Genomic DNA, 18,294 nt, shown 5'->3' with positions numbered 1-18,294 from the left:
CCTGTCTTACGCAGAGAGGGTGTGGACTCCTCCGTGCGGGTTCGTCGCCCTTCCTGTTGTGGCTGTATCACGATGGTGCAGTCTTTGTCCCTTACTGGGGCATGGCTTGGCCGTCTACGGCGTTGTGCCATGGTGTTTTGCCCTTTGGCTGCCGTTTCCTGTGTTGACGGCCTGGTCCGTCCTACTTGTTTCTCCTATTCTCTTCTAGCTGATCACACTGCTTTGTGGTTCGGTTCTGTCCGGGGCGGTCCCCTTTAGGGGTTGTTCGGAATGTTGTACTGGCTATGCCCTTGTTTTGAGCCCGACATGGTCCGGGGTTTTTTAATTTTGTAGCGTTGTCGGCGGCTTACTGCCCCCGCCTGCTCTTCTGTTCTGTGGCCGGAGACCTTGGCGTGGGCCCTGGCGCTTCTGCTTCTGTCCTGCGGGGCCATTGTGAGATTACGTTCTTATTCTTCCACCTGCCTTATTGCCGAGGCGCCGTTCTTTCTTGTCTTCAGGCTGTGATAGGCTCGGCTGCCCTCGTCACTGGGTATGTTTCCCGGTGGAGGGCTTTGTCGTGCTTTTGCCTCTTCTCCTTGGAGTCTGTAGATGGCTCTTCTTCCTCTGCGTTGTCGGTACCTTGGGGCTTCCGGAGGAGGTCCTTGTTAAGTTGACTGGGCTTAAGGTGTTTTGGCCTCCTTCGTATTACCCTTACGTATTACTCTTGCTTTTCCTGTTGGTGAAGGCTGGGTTGCCTTTTTTTGTCGTTCTAATACATCCTCTGTGGGGCAGGTGTTCCTCCACGATGCTGAGGTTCTCTTCAGCTTAGGGCCTGTGACTCATCCCCTGTTGCGGTGGACGGGCCATTTTTGCCTGTCCCCATGACTGGTACCCTGCTGGGGGTCTTGTGCTCGTCTGAGCTGGAGAGGTCTTCTCGCAGACCCTCCTCCCCCTTTGGGTATGGCTAGGGTATCTATTCTATGTTAAGGAATCTGCTGCTAGTAGACTCTATCAGATGTACGAGTTACTTACCTTCGGTAACGATGTATCTGGTAGAGACGATTCTAGCCCCAGATTCCTTCACGACCCGCCCTTCCTCCCCGTTTCTGCGAGGACCCTTCTCGGTCTACTGTACTCGCCTGCTTCAGGGCGGCGTTCCTCTGCGAGTGCCTTTTTCTTACTCCCTTCCTAGGAGGATGCTCGACTAGTTGTTGTTGTTGCTCCATTCCTTCTTTCTGGTGATTGGGTGACGAATGTTTGGGTGCTTCGGTGCCCTTGCATTTGGTCTCCAATGTAGGGTTTGTTTGTGCCCTTCTTCTTTGTGTTGCTTGCACTTCTGACTCTTACAGTCCTTGGGGTTGGGGTCCCCTGGCTGCTGGGTCTCGACCCTTGATTCTTTTAGGGGATCCCCCCTGCTGGTGTTGTTGGGGGATGACTTGTCATTGTTCTTCCATTCTGGCCTTTGACCCCTTCTTGGCTCCGGGCGGTGGTTGCAGACTTCTTCGTCTGCTGTGCCCTTTTTCACATGCTTTCTGCCTCCAGGGAGGCTGTTCTGTTGGTTACAGGCTTGCTTGCAGTAGCTGCACTCTATTCTTTCACTCCTTGACTTGGTGCCTTAGGGCTTGGCACTATTCTTGTGGTGCTGTTCCTCACCTTTCATTTCTTATCCCTTCTTTATAGTTGGGTTTTTGCACACTGTACCAGTATTCTCACAGTTTCGTTTGTGATGGCTCCTCGTTGTGGCGCAGAAAAGTTCTCTGAAGACAACTGACGTAGGCGCTCCGGGGTGGGACTTATGTATCCTCGCGGACGTCACGAACGCGGACGAGGTCAGGGTGGCGTCACGTGGTGCCGTCCCCCCGGGCGAAGGGATGCTGTGGCAGAAAAGTTTTCCAGATCCAGTCTCACGCCTGGGGATAATTCTACGTTAAGGAATCTGTGTCTAGAATCGTCTCTACCAGATACATTGTTACCGAAGGTAAGTAACTCGTACTTCAGCCATAGTTTTTCTAAAAAAACAGTGGCCTAATGGCTATATAAGTTGATTTGAGTATGCAATATCGCAGCATTTCCTTGGATAGATTGTTTTCCTTATATCTTCCAGCCCATTTTCACTTTTATTACTGCCTTGCAAGTCTTTAAAAAGGTGATTAATCTGAAGAACTACCTACTTGACCCTGGTAATTATATTTTTGATAGTGTTTTTTCCATAGTTCATTATCTTCCTGCCTCCTTTTGTCTGGGCTGCGGCTACACTCTGTGTTTTGATATTTACTTCTCACAGTTTAGTTTTCTGGTTTCTCTGATATAGGGAGATCAGATTGGAGCTCAGTTAGAGGCAGTAGAGTTAGTGCTTTAGCAAATTACAATGTCACCTTTGTGGTGATGGATTTTTCAGAGCCTCTCCTCATGAACTACTTTCAAAATAAGTCAAATCTTCATTGGTATTTATTTGTTTTGTAAGCCATCAGCTAGAAGTGCTGAACATAATAGCATTGTATGTAAATGTTTACATAAGAATGATTAGGTGAGGAGAATAAGTAACTCATTCTTTTACATTCATAAGTAAGACTGGTTAAAGCACATAGGTTATATCAAAGTCCAAAAGGAGTGGACAGCAATTTCTTCCCATATCTACACTGTTATGAAAAACTTGTAGCCGTGGAAACAGTCTGTCACCGATGATTAGAGAACCTTTTTACAGCTATTGTTATGGATGTTGGAGAACACTTTGTAGAACGTATGATGCAAATAAAGATCAAACAATGTTGTTTTCTGTAAATACAGGAATGTTAGTCACCATGTCAAAGACCCTAAACTATTTACTCCCGGTAACTACTTCTAAAATAACATTCATACAACTTTCTGTCGATACATATGATTAGGTGCATAAGACTCAAGGAGCAAAACTAAATTGCAAATACATTTTGTCATCTGTAATTTACTGATTTAGTTCAAGATTATATGAAAATAGAGAGGCAGCCATACAATTAATTTCTTTTTACCACTTGTAGAGTAAGCAAGATGATGAATTTTGCAATGTGTGGCAGTCACTTCAGGACACTGGGAAGTCCCAAAATATGCAAAATAAGGTTAGTGCTTGTTTGTTGTGTGACAAAAATTTCCACTCCCTTGCCTCCTCAGGTGGATCTATGTCATGAATTAAAAATTAAGATGTGAACTCCAGCATGCCTAACTTTTCTGTCCACATGTATAGGTACTTATGTAGAACTTTTAATCACAAAGCAGATTTTGAGATGGGATCACATCTGCCTTACCTTAGAAGAGATTCATTAACTTAGATTCTTTACCGAAGAATATCCCCAGGCATCAGACTGGATCTGGAAAGTTTTTTCATCAGCAGTACCCCTGCACGTCGGTAGTCGCCGAGATGACATCCCTGGAACTACTTAGATGCGCAAATGCGTGCTGACGTCCTGTTCTTTCTTTTTCCGCACCAGCAAGAGCAGATCCCGGAAGAGTAGTACCCCCAGTCATTTTTTGACAGAGTTTTTTGGGACTTTTTGTCTCTGTTTTCAAGTATATATCAATCTACAGGTGCATAGGGATGCCCGGTTTTAAGTCCTGCGCGGCCTGTCCCCTCACGATGTCGGTGACGGACCCGCACCGTGAGTGTCTCTACTGCCTGGGGCGCGACCACGACTCCGAGTCGTGCCCCCATTGCCGGGCCATGGCTCCGAAAATTTTGCCGGAGCGGTCCTGAAAGTGGCTGGAGGCCCGGGAGTCGGTTCCGCGCCATTCACAGTCCCGGTCCAGAGGGTGGTCGAGGGACCAGCCGAGGAGCCATCACCATCACTCGAAGTCTTCGCACCCGGAGTCAGGCAAGGCGTAGCATAAGAAGTCAAAGAAGCGCTGTAGCTCTTCGCCTTCCCTTAGCTGGTCGCGTGACGTGGCTAAGGGTGCAGGTGGCGCTCCGTCTGCGGCGGAGCCTACGCAGTTGCCGATGGCCTACCAGCCCTTTCCGGTTCCATCGTCGACTCCGGCCCAGCTGTAGGAGTTCTTGTCAGCCATGGCACGTGTCTTTGGACTGTCCGGCCCTGCCGGTCTGCCTTCGGGCCCGACTGGGGGCCCTCGTCCTTCGACGTCGCCAGCTCCGGCCCGACGTCATCGACGACTCCGTCGTCGACGCCGAGGGACCCCCGTGGATCCAGGCCAGGATCCCCACCGATTCCAACACCGTTTTGGAATTTCTTTCCCTTTGTCCACCCACCTCCGTATGTTCCACCTGTTCTCCGGGTGACCCCGTTTTTCTCTCTAAACCCCCCACCCCCAAGAGCTTGGTTGTCCAAGCCTCTGATTCCCCAAGCGCATTCCCTTCCACACCTCCGGACAGGGAATCCAACAAACTGGAGCAATTTGTAAGAAGATTTTCTCTTCCGCCAGTTCAGGCCTGCGGTCTGTGAACACTGCATGTCTCTTGGGCCGTTAATCCGATTCTGTGTGAGATAACGGTTGCGCAAGTGCTGCCTCAGTGTCCGGTGGAGGCTCTGACAATTCTTTCCTAAGCTCTTGCTGAGGGGAGAGACGCAGCCAAGTTCTCCATCCGTTGTGGTCTTGAAACCGCGGACTCGCTGGGCAGGGCGATTTCAAAGACAGTGGCGCTACGCCTGGCTGAGGACGACTGGCTTTTCTGGTGATGTCCAGAACACGGTAATGGACATGCCCTTTCATTGGAACTCGCCTATTCGGCGATAAAGCAGACTGCGTGTTGGAACGTTTTAAGGACTCGCGGGCTACGGCCAAGTCCTTAGGCCTTTCGGTCGGACGCACTCCTTCCGCTTCTGCTTTGTGCTCCTTTCGTGGCCATGGAATGGGCGCCCAAGCACATTTGTTTAAAAGCCACATGCCTGCGCAGCAACAGTCTAAGCACAGCCGTGGACGTGGGACCCGTCCCCCCCCCTCCCTGCAGCCGCTGCCTCCAAACCTTTCTAGTCCAGTTTTTCAGGCCGACCAGATGCCAGTAGGTGGCAGCATTTGCCATCACCTCCACCACTGGGTCACCATCACATCGGACAGGTGGGTTCTGCAACTGGTCCAAAGGGGCTACTCGCCTCCCCTTCGAGTCTACCTCTCCTCCCCTTCGAGTCTACCTCTCCAGCCATGCTGCCACAGTACCACCGCATGTCAGAGGATCATTTGACACTGCTCCAGCAGGAAGTTACAGCCCTCTTGGCCAAGGTGGCCATCGAGCGTGTTCCGATGCCAGAAGTAGGTCGTGGTTGTTACTCCCACTACTTCTTGGTTCCAAAGAAGGACAAAGGGCTTCGTCCTATCTTGGACCTTTGGAACATCAATCGCTTCCTCCGGGAAGGAGAAGTTCAAGATGCTCACACTTGCTCTCAGGTCTTGTCTGCCCTCGACCCGCAAGACCGATTGTTAGCGTTGGACCTGCAGGACGCCTATTTTCATATCCCCGTCCTTCTTGCCCACCGGCTTACCTGCGATTCATGGTAGAGCAGGAGCATTTTCAGTTCACTGTGCTCTCCTTTGGCCTTACAAGCGCCCCTCGGGTGTTCACGAAAGTGATGGCGGTGGTCGCAGCTCATCTTCTCAGATCAGGGGTTCCTGAACAGCGAGTCCGGGACATTCGGGCTATGATTCTGATCTTTCAGCCCTTGTCCCGGGTTTCGGTCAGGACGATCTTGAGGCTGCTGCGCCTCATGGCCTCCTGCATCCTGCTCACCACCCATGCTAGATGGCATATGCGGGCTCTGCAGTTGGACCTGAAGTTCCAGTGGGAGCAGCATCAGGGGAACCTGTCCGACTATGTCCAGATCTCGGAGGGCACTGCACAACAATTGCAGTGGTGGCTCACGAATCAGCATTGGCTCAGCGGCAGAACCCTCTCCCTTCCCCAACAGGAGCACACAGTGAGGACGAATGCGTCCCTCCTGGTATGGGGCGGCCACATGGGAGAGGCAGAGATCAGAGGCCTCTGGTCTCTGGCGGAATCCTGGCTCCATATCCACCCTCTGGCACTTCGGGCGATCCTTCTTGCACTGAAGGCATTCCTTCCCTCTGTCAAGGGGAAGGTGGTGCAGGTGTTCACAGACAAAACCACCGCCATGTGGTATTGCAACAAACAGGGCGGGTTAGGGTTGTGGACCCTATGCCAGGAGGCTCTGCGCCTCTGGACATGGCTGGAACGTCGAGGCATTTCTTTGACGGTTCAACACCTGGCAGGTTCTTTGAACGCCAGGGCGGGCGAACGCAGCCGTTGGTGCATGATGGATCACGAATGGCGTCTTCACTCTGAGGTGGTTCAGGGTCTCTTTCGACAGTGGGGAGAGCCTTGGTTAGATCTATTCGCCACCGAAGAGAACGCGCAATGTCAGCTGTTCTGCTTGTTGGAATTTCCGAGGCGGCACTCGTTCGACGATTCTTTTCATCTCGAGTGGAGCTACGGTCTATTTTACACCTTTCCGCCTATACCACTTGTACCCAGAGTGCTGAAGAAGATCAGGCGCGACCAGGCTTAACTCATTCTTGTGGCACCAGACTGGGCTCGAAGAGTTTGGTATCCCGAGCTACTCAGTATGAGCATGGATCCCCCGATCCGACTTCGGAGGATCGGGGGATCTTCTGTCCCTTCGGGAGGATCTTCTGTTGCAGCAGCAGGGGGCGGTCCTCCACCTGAACCTGACCAACCTCCACCTACATGCGTGGAGATTGAGCGGTGACAGTTTATTCCATTTGACTTGCCCCCTAAAGACTGTGATGTCATTCTGGCAGCCAGGCGTCCCTCCACTAATTCGTTATTTGCCTGTAGGTTGAACAAATTTGTGGCATGGTGTACAGCAAAGGCTGTGGATCCCCTTTCAGTCCCTCTTGCAGAGGTCCTTTTGTTTCTTCTTTCTTTGGCCCGACAGGGCTCTGCTCTGTGCACTATCAAAGGCTACCTTTCTGCAATCTCGGCCTTTCTCAGGTTTCCTGATCAGCCCTCTCTTTTCAAGTCCCCTGTTGTTAATAGATTTCTCAAAGGCATTACTCTTCTTTTCCCTCAGATTCAGTTTGTGATGCCGCAGTGGGAGTTGAATCACGTTCTTACTTTTTCGATGGGCGCTCCTTTTGAGCCGCTTCATAACTGTCCTCTTAGTTTATTAACTTTAAACACTGCTTTCCTGGTTGCCATCACCTCCTCTACGCACTTGAGTGAGCTCCAGGCTCTTTCTTGTAAGCCTACTTTTCTGTCAGTCCATCTGGACAAGGTTGTGCTTCGCACTCGTCCTTCCTTTTTGCCAAAAGTTGTCACTGCTTTTCACATTGGGCAGACTATCACCTTGCACACTTTCTTTCCGCCTCCACATCCTTCCAGTGAAGAAGAGAGGCTCCACCGTCTGGACCCAAATCGTGCGCTTTCATTCTACCTGAATCGCACACAACAGTTCCGTGTGGATGACCAGCTCTTTGTTGGCTACGAGGGCGCCAAGAATGGACGGGCATACACAAGAGGACTATCTCCCGCTGGGTCGTTTTGTGTATCAAGGCCTGTTATTCTCTGGCAAAAAAGGAACCTCTAGGATTGTGTGCCCATTCTACTAGGGCGACAGCAGCTACTACTGCATTGGGACGTGGTGTCCCCCAGCAAGACATCTGTCAGGCAGCCACGTGGGCCTCGCTGCACACTTTTACCAAGCATAATTGCCTTGACAGTAAAGTCCGGAGAGACGGCTTCCTTGGCCGTTCTGTTCTCCGTGATTTTCTCGTGTGATCTTTGTTCGCAGACCCACCACCGGGGTTGATATTGCTGGGGTAAGGAATCTATCACTAACATGTCTCTTTCAGATGCACAAGTTAGTTGTGTAACAATATATATGTAAGAGACATTAGTTAGTGGGGGCGTGGCTTGGACAGCAGAGGCTAATTGCTGCCTGATCGAGCCGTTGCCCCCCAGTTTGAAAAGGACGGGGCTTATCCGCAGCTGCTGCCACCATTTTGCTTGTTATTTTCACCCAATGCTTGTTGTAACATTTCTCTCATGTAACGTAACTGGTTCTGTTGTACAGCGCTCGGACACCTTCATTGGGCGGCGGCGCCACCGTCGTGGGACACAATTAGTGATGGTAATATAGCGGATGTGCCCCCTCCCCAGGGCCTCCTCTGGTTGGTGAGGGGAGGGGGCCGCCCTGAGGTCGGGTCACATGATATTGTCTTCGCGCCACTTTCGTAAAGCTCCTCTGCAGCAGGCTGTGCGGCGGCTCTGGTACGTGTAGCGTGTATGTGCGTGAGGGTGGGGGTAGGACCCGGGCAAGGGAGTGGGGGATGTCTTCTCCGGTAGAGGCGGTGTTAAACTGGCATGGCTTGTGCAGGCCCCGGTGTTGTGGGAGTGTATCCCAGTTAACGGCACATGGCACCCGCCTCTCCAGGGGCGCGTGGAGGGCTTGCTCGCACCTCTTTGTTCCGAACCGCGCGTGCTCCTTCCTCCCCGGTGCGTAGTGGGTGGGCGCTGCAGGGTCAGTAGCAGATTCCCGGGTCGGGTGTTTTGAAAGATGCAGAGAGCACATGGCGGCCGCCTTTGGATGCCTTTTAATGTACGCAGGTTCCAGCGTGCCTGCGCTCTCAAGGCCTGCAGTGGCAAGGCTGGGGAGGTCAGAGGGAGGAAGGGGCCAGAGTTTCGGGGACGGCTAGCGACGCTCCACGAGGCGTTATGGAGGTTCCGGTTTGTGTGTGCAGCCGCCTATTGTCAGTTGGTTGTGTGCGCGGTAAGGCTCTGTTCCCTGGCTGTGCTCTTGTTTGTTGCCTCTGTTCCCTGGCTGTGCTCGTGTTTTCTTCTTGCCTCTGTTCACTGGCTGTGATCATGTTTGTTGCCTCTGTTCCCTAGCTGTGCTTGTGTTCTCTTCTTGCCTCTGTTCCCTGGCTGTGCTCGTGTTCTCTTCTTGCCTCTGTTCCCTGGCTGTGCTCGTGTTTGTTGCCTCTGTTCCCTAGTGTGCTCGTGTTTTCTTATTGCCTCTGTTCCCTAGCTGTGCTCGTGTTTTCTTATTGCCTCTGTTCCCTGGCTGTGCTTGTGTTTTTTGCCTCTGTTCCCTAGCTGTGCTCGTGTTTTCTTCATGCCTCTGTTCCCTAGCTGTGCTTGTGTTTTCTTCTTGCCTCTGTTCCCTAGCTGTGCTCGTGTTTTCTTCTTGCCTCTGTTCCCTGGCTGTGCTTGAGTTTGTTGCCTCTGTTCCCTGGCTGTGCTCGTGTTTTCTTCTTGCCTCTGTTCCCTGGCTGTGCTCGTGTTTGTTGCCTCTGTTCCCTAGCTGTGCTCGTGTTTTCTTCTTGCCTCTGTTCCCTGGCTGTGCTTGTGTTTGTTGCCTCTGTTCCCTAGCTGTGCTCGTGTTTTCTTCTTGCCTCTGTTCCCTAGCTGTGCTCCTGTTTTCTTCTTGCCTCTGTTCCTTGGCTGTGCTCGTGTTTGTTGCCTCTGTTCCCTAGCTGTGCTCGTGTTTGTTGCCTCTGTTCCCTAGCTGTGCTCGTGTTTTCTTCTTGCCTCTGTTCCCTAGCTGTGCTTGTGTTTTCTTCTTGCCTCTGTTCCCTAGCTGTGCTCGTGTTTTCTTCTTGCCTCTGTTCCCTGGCTGTGCTTGAGTTTGTTGCCTCTGTTCCCTGGCTGTGCTCGTGTTTGATGCCTCTGTTCCCTGGCTGTGCTCGTCTTTTCTTGCCTCTGTTCCCTGGCTGTGCGCGTGTGTTTTCTCCTTGCCTCTGTTCCCTGACTGTGCGCATGTTTGTTGCCTCTGTTCCCTGACTGTGCTTGTGTTTTCTTCTCTCCTCTATTCCCTGGTTCTGCTCGTGTTTTCTTCGTTTTTCTGCCCCCTGCTCCCTCGTTGTGCTCGTGTTTTCTTCGTTTTTCTGCCCCCTGTTCCCTCGTTGTGCTTGCTCTCCTGCCCCCTGTTTCCTCATTGTGCTTTCTTTCCTGCCCCCTGTTCCCTCGTTGTGATCGTTTTTTTCTGGCCTCTGTTCCCTGTGTGTGGCTCTCTGTGTGTGGCTCTCTGTGTGTGGCTCTGTGTGTGTGTGTGTGGCTCTGTGTGTGTGTGTGTGTGTGGCGCTCTGTGTGTGGCCTTTGTTCCCTCATTGTGATCTTTTTTCAGGCCTCTGTTCCCTTTGTGTGGCTCTGTGTGTGTGTGTGTATGTGCGTGGCTCTCTGTGTGTGTGCGTGGCTGTGTGTGTGTGTGTGGCTCTGCATGTGTGTGTGTGTGTGTGTGTGGCTCTGTGTGTGTGTGTGGCTCTCTGTATGTGTGTGTGTGGCTCTCTGTATGTGTGTGTGTGTGTCTCTCTGTATGTGTGTGTGTGTGACTCTGTGTGTGCGTGTGGCTCTGTGTGTGTACGTGTGGCTCTGTGCGTGTGGCTCTGTGTGTGTGTGGCTCTGTGTGTGTGTGGCTCTGTGTGTGTGTGGCTCTGTGTGTGTGTGGCTCTGTGTGTGTGTGGCTCTGTGTGTGTGTGGCTCTGTGTGTGTGTGGCTCTGTGTGTGTGTGTGTGGCTCTGTGTGTGTGTGTGTGGCTCTGTGTGTGTGGCTCTGTGTGTGGCTCTCTGTGTGTGTGTGTGTGAATGGCTCTGTGTGTGTGTGTGTGTGTGGCTCTGTGTGTGTGTGTGGCTCTGTGTGTGTGTGTGGCTCTGTGTGTGTGTGGCTCTGTGTGTGCGTGGCTGTGTGTGTGTGTGTCTGTGTGTGCGTGTGTGTGTGGCTCTCTGTGTGTGTGAATGGCTCTCTGTGTGCGTGGCGCTCTGTGTGTGGCTCTGTGTGTGTGTGTGGCTCTGTGAGTGTGTGTGTGGCTCTGTGTGTGTGTGTGGCTCTGTGTGTGTGTGTGTGTGTGTGTGTGTGTGTGTGGCTCTGTGTGTGTGTGTGGCTCTGTGTGTGTGTGTGTGTGTGTGTGTGTATGGCTCTGTGTGTGTGTGTGTGTGTGTGTGTGGCTCTGTGTGTGTGGCTCTGTGTGTGTGGCTCTGTGTGTGGCTCTGTGTGTGTGGGTCTCTGTGTGTGTGTGTGTGGGTCTCTGTGTGTGGGTCTGTGTGTGTGGCTCTGTGTGTGTTGCTCTCTGTGTGTGTGGCTCTGAGTGTGTGTGTGTGTGTGTGTTTGGCTCTGTGTGTGTGTGTGTCTCTCTCTCTGTGTGTGTGTGTGTGGCTCTGTGTGTGTGGGGGCTCTGTGTGTGTGTGTGGGTCTGTGTGTGTGTGGGTGGGTGTATGGCTGTGGGTGTATGGCTCTGTGTGTGGTACATGTGTGTGTGTGTGTGTGGCTCTGTGTGTGTGTGGAGCTCTGTGTGTGGGGCTCTGTGTGTGTGTTGCTCCCTGCCCCTCCGCCGTGTGTTTGTATAAATATTGTTGTTCTGGTGTATATTTTTGATTGCCTTCTGTTTTCCTCTGCTGTTGTCCCCCTGTGCCTGTGCCTTTTATATAACCTTGTAAAAAGTTATTGTATTGCCTTGTTTAAAGTTATCGTAGTCCCCCTGTGCCTTGCCCACCCCGCTCCCCGCCGCCGCTCTCGCGGCCACGCCCCCTTTTGCTTTGTGTCCACCCCGCTCCCGCCTCCCAGCTGCTCCTCCCTCCCACTGAGCCATAAATGGCGACCGCGCGTACGCGCAGCGGTCAAGCGCAGCGGGCGCGCCGATTGTGCGCCGAAGGCGCGCCAAAGGCAAGCCCGTCCGCGCCTGGACCGCGCCCAACGCCAGGACCCCTGGCCCCCACCGACGCAAGACGACCCGAATTACCTACGACACCGCGGCCCTCATCGCACTCAATACCGGCCGGAACCCCACCTGCTGCCGGGCCGCCCCGAAACGCTTCCACGGACCGTTCACCTGCACAACCTGCAAGTTCACCTGCCTCCGAACATGCAACGCGCCCGACAAGCCAATCTCCAGCAGCGACCAAGTGCATCCTGCTCAACACCCCTCTCCGTCCACAGACATGCCGTGGAACTCTGGAACCTCCTCGACACAACATCACCAGACATCGCCTTCCTCACTGAAACTTGGATGAACGCCGCCTCAGCCCCCGACATCGCCATCGCCATCCCGGATGGATACAAGATCATCAGGAGGGACCGCGTCAACCAGACCGGAGGAGGCATCGCCATCGTCCACAAGAACACCATCCGCATCACGACCGACGCCGACAACACCTTCACCACCGCCGAACACCTCCACTTCCAGATTCACACCGACCCAAAGACGACCCTCAGTGGCACCCTCATCTACCGACCCCCGGGACCACGCACGCAATTCAGCGAAGACATCACGGACTTCATCAGCCCACACGCCCTCCCCTCCGCCGACTACATCCTCCTAGGGGACCTCAACTTCCACCTGGAGAACAACAAAGACCGCAACACCGCCACCCTGCTGGACAACCTCGCCAACCTCAGACTCCAGCAACTGGTCAACACCCCCACCCACTACGCCGGCCACACGCTCGATCCCGTCTTCTCTTCCAGCAAGCACATCAGCTTCAGCCACTCCACCGGACTCCACTGGACCGACCACAGCTGCGTCCACTTCAGGTTCAGAAAAACCACAACCCACCACCACCCGCAACAGGTTCCTTACAGGAGATGGAGCAAGATCACCGCCGACCAGCTCTCCACCTCCCTTAGCCAGAACCCACCTGCCAGCACATCGGACGCCAACAAAGCAGCCCGCAACTTCACGCAGTGGCTGACCGCCTGCGCCGACGACCTCGCACCATTGAAGAACCGCCCGGCAGACCCAGAAGCAAGAAAGCCCCATGGTTCACCGAACTCAAGGACTCCAAGAAGACCTGCCGCACCCTCGTGAAAGCCTGGCTCCTCGACCAGACCGCTGACAACATGACCGCCCTCAAACACGCCACCCGCAAGCACCACCAGCTCATCCGCACCACCAAGAAAAAAATCACTGAAGGAGCGACTGGACAACAACGCCCACGACAGCAAGGAACTCTTCAGCATCGTCAAGGAGTTCTCCAACCCCAGCACCGGCAACAACGACATCACCCCTTCACAAGACCTCAGCGACTCCATCGCCTCGTTCTTCCACCGCAAGATTGCCGACATCCACAACAGTTTCGGCACACCAACCACGCACCCAACAACCGAACCAACGAACCCCACTGCCACCCTCCGCACCTGGAGCACGGTGACCACCGAAGACACAGCCCGCACGATGAACACCATCCACTCCGGCTCCCTAACCGACCCCTGCCCCACCACGTCTTCAACAAGGCCGACTCCACCATCGCACCCCAACTCCGGGACGTCATCAACACCTCCTTCAACACTGCCACCTTCCCGGAGAGCTGGAAGCATGCCAAACTCAGCGCCCTACTGAAGAAACCAACAGCGGACCCCCCCCGACCTCAAAAACTTCCGCCCCATCTCGCTCCTCCCTTTTCCTGCCAAAGTCATCGAGAAGATCGTCAACAAACAGCTTGCCGCCTTCCTCGAGACGAACGGATCCCTTGACCCCTCGCAGTCCGGTTTCAGAGCCAACCACAGCACCGAGACCGCCCTCATCGCAACCACCGACGACATCCGAGCCCTGCTCGACAACGGGGAAACAGCGGCACTCATCCTCCTGGACCTCTCCGCGGCATTCGACACGGTCTGCCACCGCACCCTAGTCCAACGCCTCGGCAACACCGGCATCCAAGAGAAGGCACTGAAGTGGATCATCTCATTCCTCGCCGGAAGAACACAGAGAGTCCGCCTCCCCCCGTTTCGATCCGAGGCCACCGAAGTCATCTGTGGCGTCCCGCAAGGATCATCACTCAGCCCCACCCTCTTCAACGTCTACATGAGACCTCTTGCTGCCATTGCACGCCAACACAACCTCAACATCATCTCCTACGCCGACGACACCCAGCTGATCCTCTCCCTCACCAGAGACCCCGACACCGCCAGAACCAGCCTACACGAAGGGATGAAAGACGTCGCCGAGTGGATGAAGAACAGCCGCCTGAAACTAAACTCAGACAAGACGGAAGTCCTCATCCTGGGACCATCACCCTCCGCCTGGGACGACTCCTGGTGGCCCCCAGCCCTGGGCACCGCCCCCAAGCCAACAGACCACGCACGCAACCTGGGCTTCATCCTGGACTCCTCCCTCTCGATGACCAGACAAGTCAACGCCGTATCCTCATCATGCTTCCACACCCTTCGCATGCTTCGCAAGATCTTCCGATGGATCCCGACCGAAACCAGGAAGACGGTCACCCAGGCCCTTGTCACCAGCCGACTGGACTACAGAAACACCCTCTACGCTGGAACCACAGCCAAGCTACAGAAAAGACTCCAACGCATCCAGAATGCCTCCGCCCGACTCATTCTGGACATCCCCCGTCGCAGCCACATCTCCGGCCACCTGAGGGACCTACACTGGCTCCCCGTCGACAAGAGAATCACATTCAGGCTCCTCACCCACGCACACAAGTCCCTTCACGACCTGGGCCCCAAGTACCTCAACGACCGCCTGACCTTCTACACGCCCGCCCGCCAGCTACGGTCTACCAGCCTCACCCTCGCCACCGTACCACGCATCCGAAGAGCCACCTCCGGAGGCAGATCCTTCTCCTACCTGGCGGCCAAGACATGGAACCCCCTCCCCATCCACCTTCGGCTGACCCAGGACCACCTCGCCTTCAGGAGACAACTCAAGACCTGGCTGTTCGAGCCGTAGCGGACCCCTTCCCCCAAGCGCCTTGAGACCCTTCCAGGTGAGTAGCGCGCTATACAAATGTTATGATTGATTGATTGATTGTGTGTGGGGCTCTGTGTGTGTGGGGCTCTGTTTGTGTGGGGCTCTGTTTGTGTTGGGCTCTGTTTGTGTTGGGCTCTGTGTGTGTGGGGCTCTGTGTGTGTGTGTGTGTGTGTGTGTGTGGGGCTCTGTGTGTGTGTGTGTGTGGGGCTCTGTGTGTGTGTGGGGCTCTGTGTGTGTGTGTGGGGCTCTGTGTGTGTGGCTGTGTGTATGTGTGTGTGGCTGTGTGTATGTGTGTGTGGCTGTGTGTGTGTGGCTGTGGGTGTATGGCTGTGGGTGTATGGCTCTGTGTGTGGTACATGTGTGTGTGTGGCTCTGTGTGTGTGTGTGGAGCTCTGTGTGTGGAGCTCTGTGTGTGGGGCTCTGTGTGTGTGGGGCTCTGTGTGTGGGGCTCTGTGTGTGTGGGAGGCTCTGTGTGTGTGGGGCTGTGTGTGTGTGGGACTCTGTGTGTGAGGCTCTGTGTGTGTGGGGCTCTTTGTGTGGGAGGCTCTGTGTGTGGGAGGCTCTGTGTGTGTGTGGGGCTCTGTGTGTGTGGGGCTCTGTGTGTGTGGGGCTCTGTGTGTGTGTGGGGCTCTGTGTGTGTGTGGGGCTCTGTGTGTGTGGGGGGCTCTGTGTGTGTGGGGGGCTCTGTGTGTGTGGGGGGCTCTGTGTGTGTGGGGGGCTCTGTGTGTGTGGGGGGCTCTGTGTGTGTGGGGGGCTCTGTGTGTGTGGGGGGCTCTGTGTGTGTGGGGGGCTCTGTGTGTGTGGGGGGCTCTGTGTGTGTGGGGGGCTCTGTGTGTGGGGGGCTCTGTGTGTGGGGGGCTCTGTGTGTGGGGGGCTCTGTGTGTGGGGGGCTCTGTGTGTGGGTGGGGTGCTCTGGGGGCTCTGTGTGTGTGGGGGGCTCTGTGTGTGGGGTGCTATGTGTGTGTGGGGTGTTCTGGGGGCTCTGTGTGTGGGGGGCTCTGTGTGTGTGGGGGGCTCTGTGTGTGTGGGGGGCTCTGTGTGTGGGGGGCTCTGTGTGTGGGGGGCTCTGTGTGTGGGGGGCTCTGTGTGTGGGGGGCTCTGTGTGTGTGGGGTGCTCTGTGTGTGTGGGGTGCTCTGTGTGTGTGGGGGGCTCTGTGTGTGTGGGGGGCTCTGTGTGTGTGGGGGGCTCTGTGTGTGTGGGGGGCTCTGTGTGTGGGGGCTCTGTGTGTGGGGGGCCCTGTGTGTGGGGGGCTCTGTGTGTGGGGGGCTCTGTGTGTGGGGGGGCTCTGTGTGTGGGGGGGCTCTGTGTGTGGGGGGGCTCTGTGTGTGGGGGGGCTCTGTGTGTGGGGGGCTCTGTGTGTGGGGGGCTCTGTGTGTGTGGGGGGCTCTGTGTGTGTGGGGGGCTCTGTGTGTGGGGGGCTCTGTGTGTGGGGGGCTCTGTGTTTGTGTGGGGTGCTCTGTGTGTGTGTGTGGGGGGCTCTGTGTGTGTGGGGGGGCTCTGTGTGTGTGGGGGGCTCTGTGTGTGTGGGGGGGCTCTGTGTGTGTGGGGGGGCTCTGTGTGTGTGTGGGGCTCTGTGTGTGGGGGGGGCTCTGTGTGTGGGGGGCTCTGTGTGTGTGTGGGGGGCTCTGTGTGTGTGTGGGTGGGCTCTGTGTGTGTGTGGGGGGCTCTGTGTGTGGGGGGCTCTGTGTGTGGGGGGCTCTGTGTGTGGGGGCTCTGTGTGTGGGGGGCTCTGTGTGTGTGTGTGGCTCTCTGTGTGTGGGGGGGGCTCTGTGTGTGTGGGGGGGGCTCTGTGTGTGTGTGGGGGGGCTCTGTGTGTGTGTGGGGGGGCTTTCTGTGTGTGGGGGGGGCTTTCTGTGTGTGGGGGGGGGCTTTCTGTGTGTGTGTGGGGGCTCGCTGTGTGTGTGGGGGTCTCGCTGTGTGTGTGGGGGTCTCTGTGTGTGGGGGGGGCTCTGTGTGTGTGTGGGGGGGGCTCTGTGTGTGTGTGGGGGGGCTCTGTGTGTGTGTGGGGGGCTCTCTGTGTGTGTGTGGGGCTCTGTGTGTGTGTGTGGGGGGGGGGCTGTGTGTGTGTGTGTGTGTGTGGGGGCTCTCTGTGTGTGTGGGGGGCTCTCTGTGTGTGTGGGGGGCTCTCTGTGTGTGTGGGGGGCTCTCTGTGTGTGTGGGGGGGCTCTCTGTGTGTGGGGGCTCTGTGTGTGTGTGTGGGGGTGGGGCTCTGTGTGTGGGTGCAAATGGAATAAGTCTCGCATTTGCGAGAGATTAAGCTATTGGCATTGTAAATGACAATGCCATTTATTTATGTTTTAAAAACATAAATAAAAATGTCATGAGCAATGCCAATAGCTCCAACTTTAACAATGCCGAGACAATTGCTTTGTAAATGCTTGTTGTAATTACCATCCATAAGGCTTGTCAGCCCATCACCAGAAACCCCCCCTGTGCATGGCCCACACAGCCTTGCTTATATCCTAAGAGAATTTCTTTGTTCGTTAGATGGAATTCGTACCTTAAATTTCTTTAACAATGGGCAGTTCACGAATATATGATTTAAATCAGCTGCAAATAAGTTACACTTTGGACAGTATGATTTACATGAGACTTGTGACTGTGCCCACTTGGAGATATGTTTGGGTGTATAATACAATATCCAAATTGTCTTAAAGTACTGAAGTTTGAGACTGACAGAAGTAATTGAAGATAACTAAAGCCTCCTGTATTTCATTAGGATTAATCTTGGAGGATTAAAGACTGCTCCATCTTGATGCTATCAGCAGACTATCATCTTGAACCTGTGAGATAAGTTTCTGATAAAATACACTGATAGAGATTGTCAGGAGTTTCATTTAGACCGCTCAGGATTTCCAGTGGTGTTTGTTGATTAGGCTAGATATCTGAAAGAGGCACGTTAGTAATAGATTCCTTACCTTAGAATATTCCCCAGGCATCAGTCAGGATCCGGAAAGTTTTTCTGCTTAGCAGTACCTCTGCATGCCAGTAGGTGGCGCCGTGCAGCTCCGTGCAGCTCCGTGCACGTCACTAGCGTCGTAAGCACCGGGATGCTTATTCGCCACCCATGCGCGCTGACGTCAGTTCTTTCTTTTTCCGCGCAGATCCGGATTGAGCATGTACCTCGGTCATTTTTTTACACTTTTTTTGAGACTTTTGTCTCCTGGTGCACATGCGGATGCCCGGCTTTAAGTCTTGTGGGTCGTGCCGCTGTAATATGTCAGTGGCGGACCCCCATGATGTCTGCCTCTACTGCCTGGAGACCGACCATGACTCCCGGGATTGTCGGGGCTGCTGTGCCATGGCCCCGAAGGCCCTGCGGAAGCGGCCTTGGAAGTTGCTGGAGGTCCGGCACTCCTCTCACCGTCGCTCCGGGGCTAGGGGCCGTTCGCGGGACCGGAGCCGTCGCTCCTCGGACTCTAAGTCATCACCTACAAATTCCGGTAAGCGATGCCATAAGAAGAAGTCGAAGAAGCGTGTTCGCTCTCCGACGTCCTCCCATCGCTCCCCCGAGGCGGACGAGGGGGACAGGGGCTCTGCCCCTGCGGCTCCTCTGGAGCCTGGGAATCCCGCGGCCTAGCCGCTATGCCTGGGTCCGTCGGCGACTCCCGAACAGGTGCAAGAGTTTCTTGCTGCCATGGACCGCCTGTTTAGGCCTTGGGC

At 54.8% G+C, this 18,294-nt stretch overlaps 1 protein-coding gene across 2 annotated transcripts in view; it reads left to right on the top strand.

Annotated features, from left to right (window-relative positions):
* XRN1 (5'-3' exoribonuclease 1) overlaps positions 1 to 18,294 on the top strand; it is a 1,049,234-nt gene that overhangs the window by 625,014 nt on the left and 405,926 nt on the right. For both annotated transcript variants that reach the window (XM_078666417.1, XM_078666416.1), the window contains exon 32: positions 2,994 to 3,071. In XM_078666417.1, coding sequence (XP_078522543.1) covers positions 2,994 to 3,071 — 78 coding nt within the window. The remainder of the gene's footprint in view (positions 1 to 2,993; positions 3,072 to 18,294) is intronic.

The sequence above is a fragment of the Lissotriton helveticus genome, chromosome 11 (genome assembly GCF_964261635.1).
Source record: "Lissotriton helveticus chromosome 11, aLisHel1.1, whole genome shotgun sequence".
Classification (NCBI taxonomy): Eukaryota; Metazoa; Chordata; class Amphibia; order Caudata; family Salamandridae; genus Lissotriton; species Lissotriton helveticus.
Note: the sequence above shows the minus strand (reverse complement) of the source record. Positions and strands in the feature narration are given on the sequence as shown.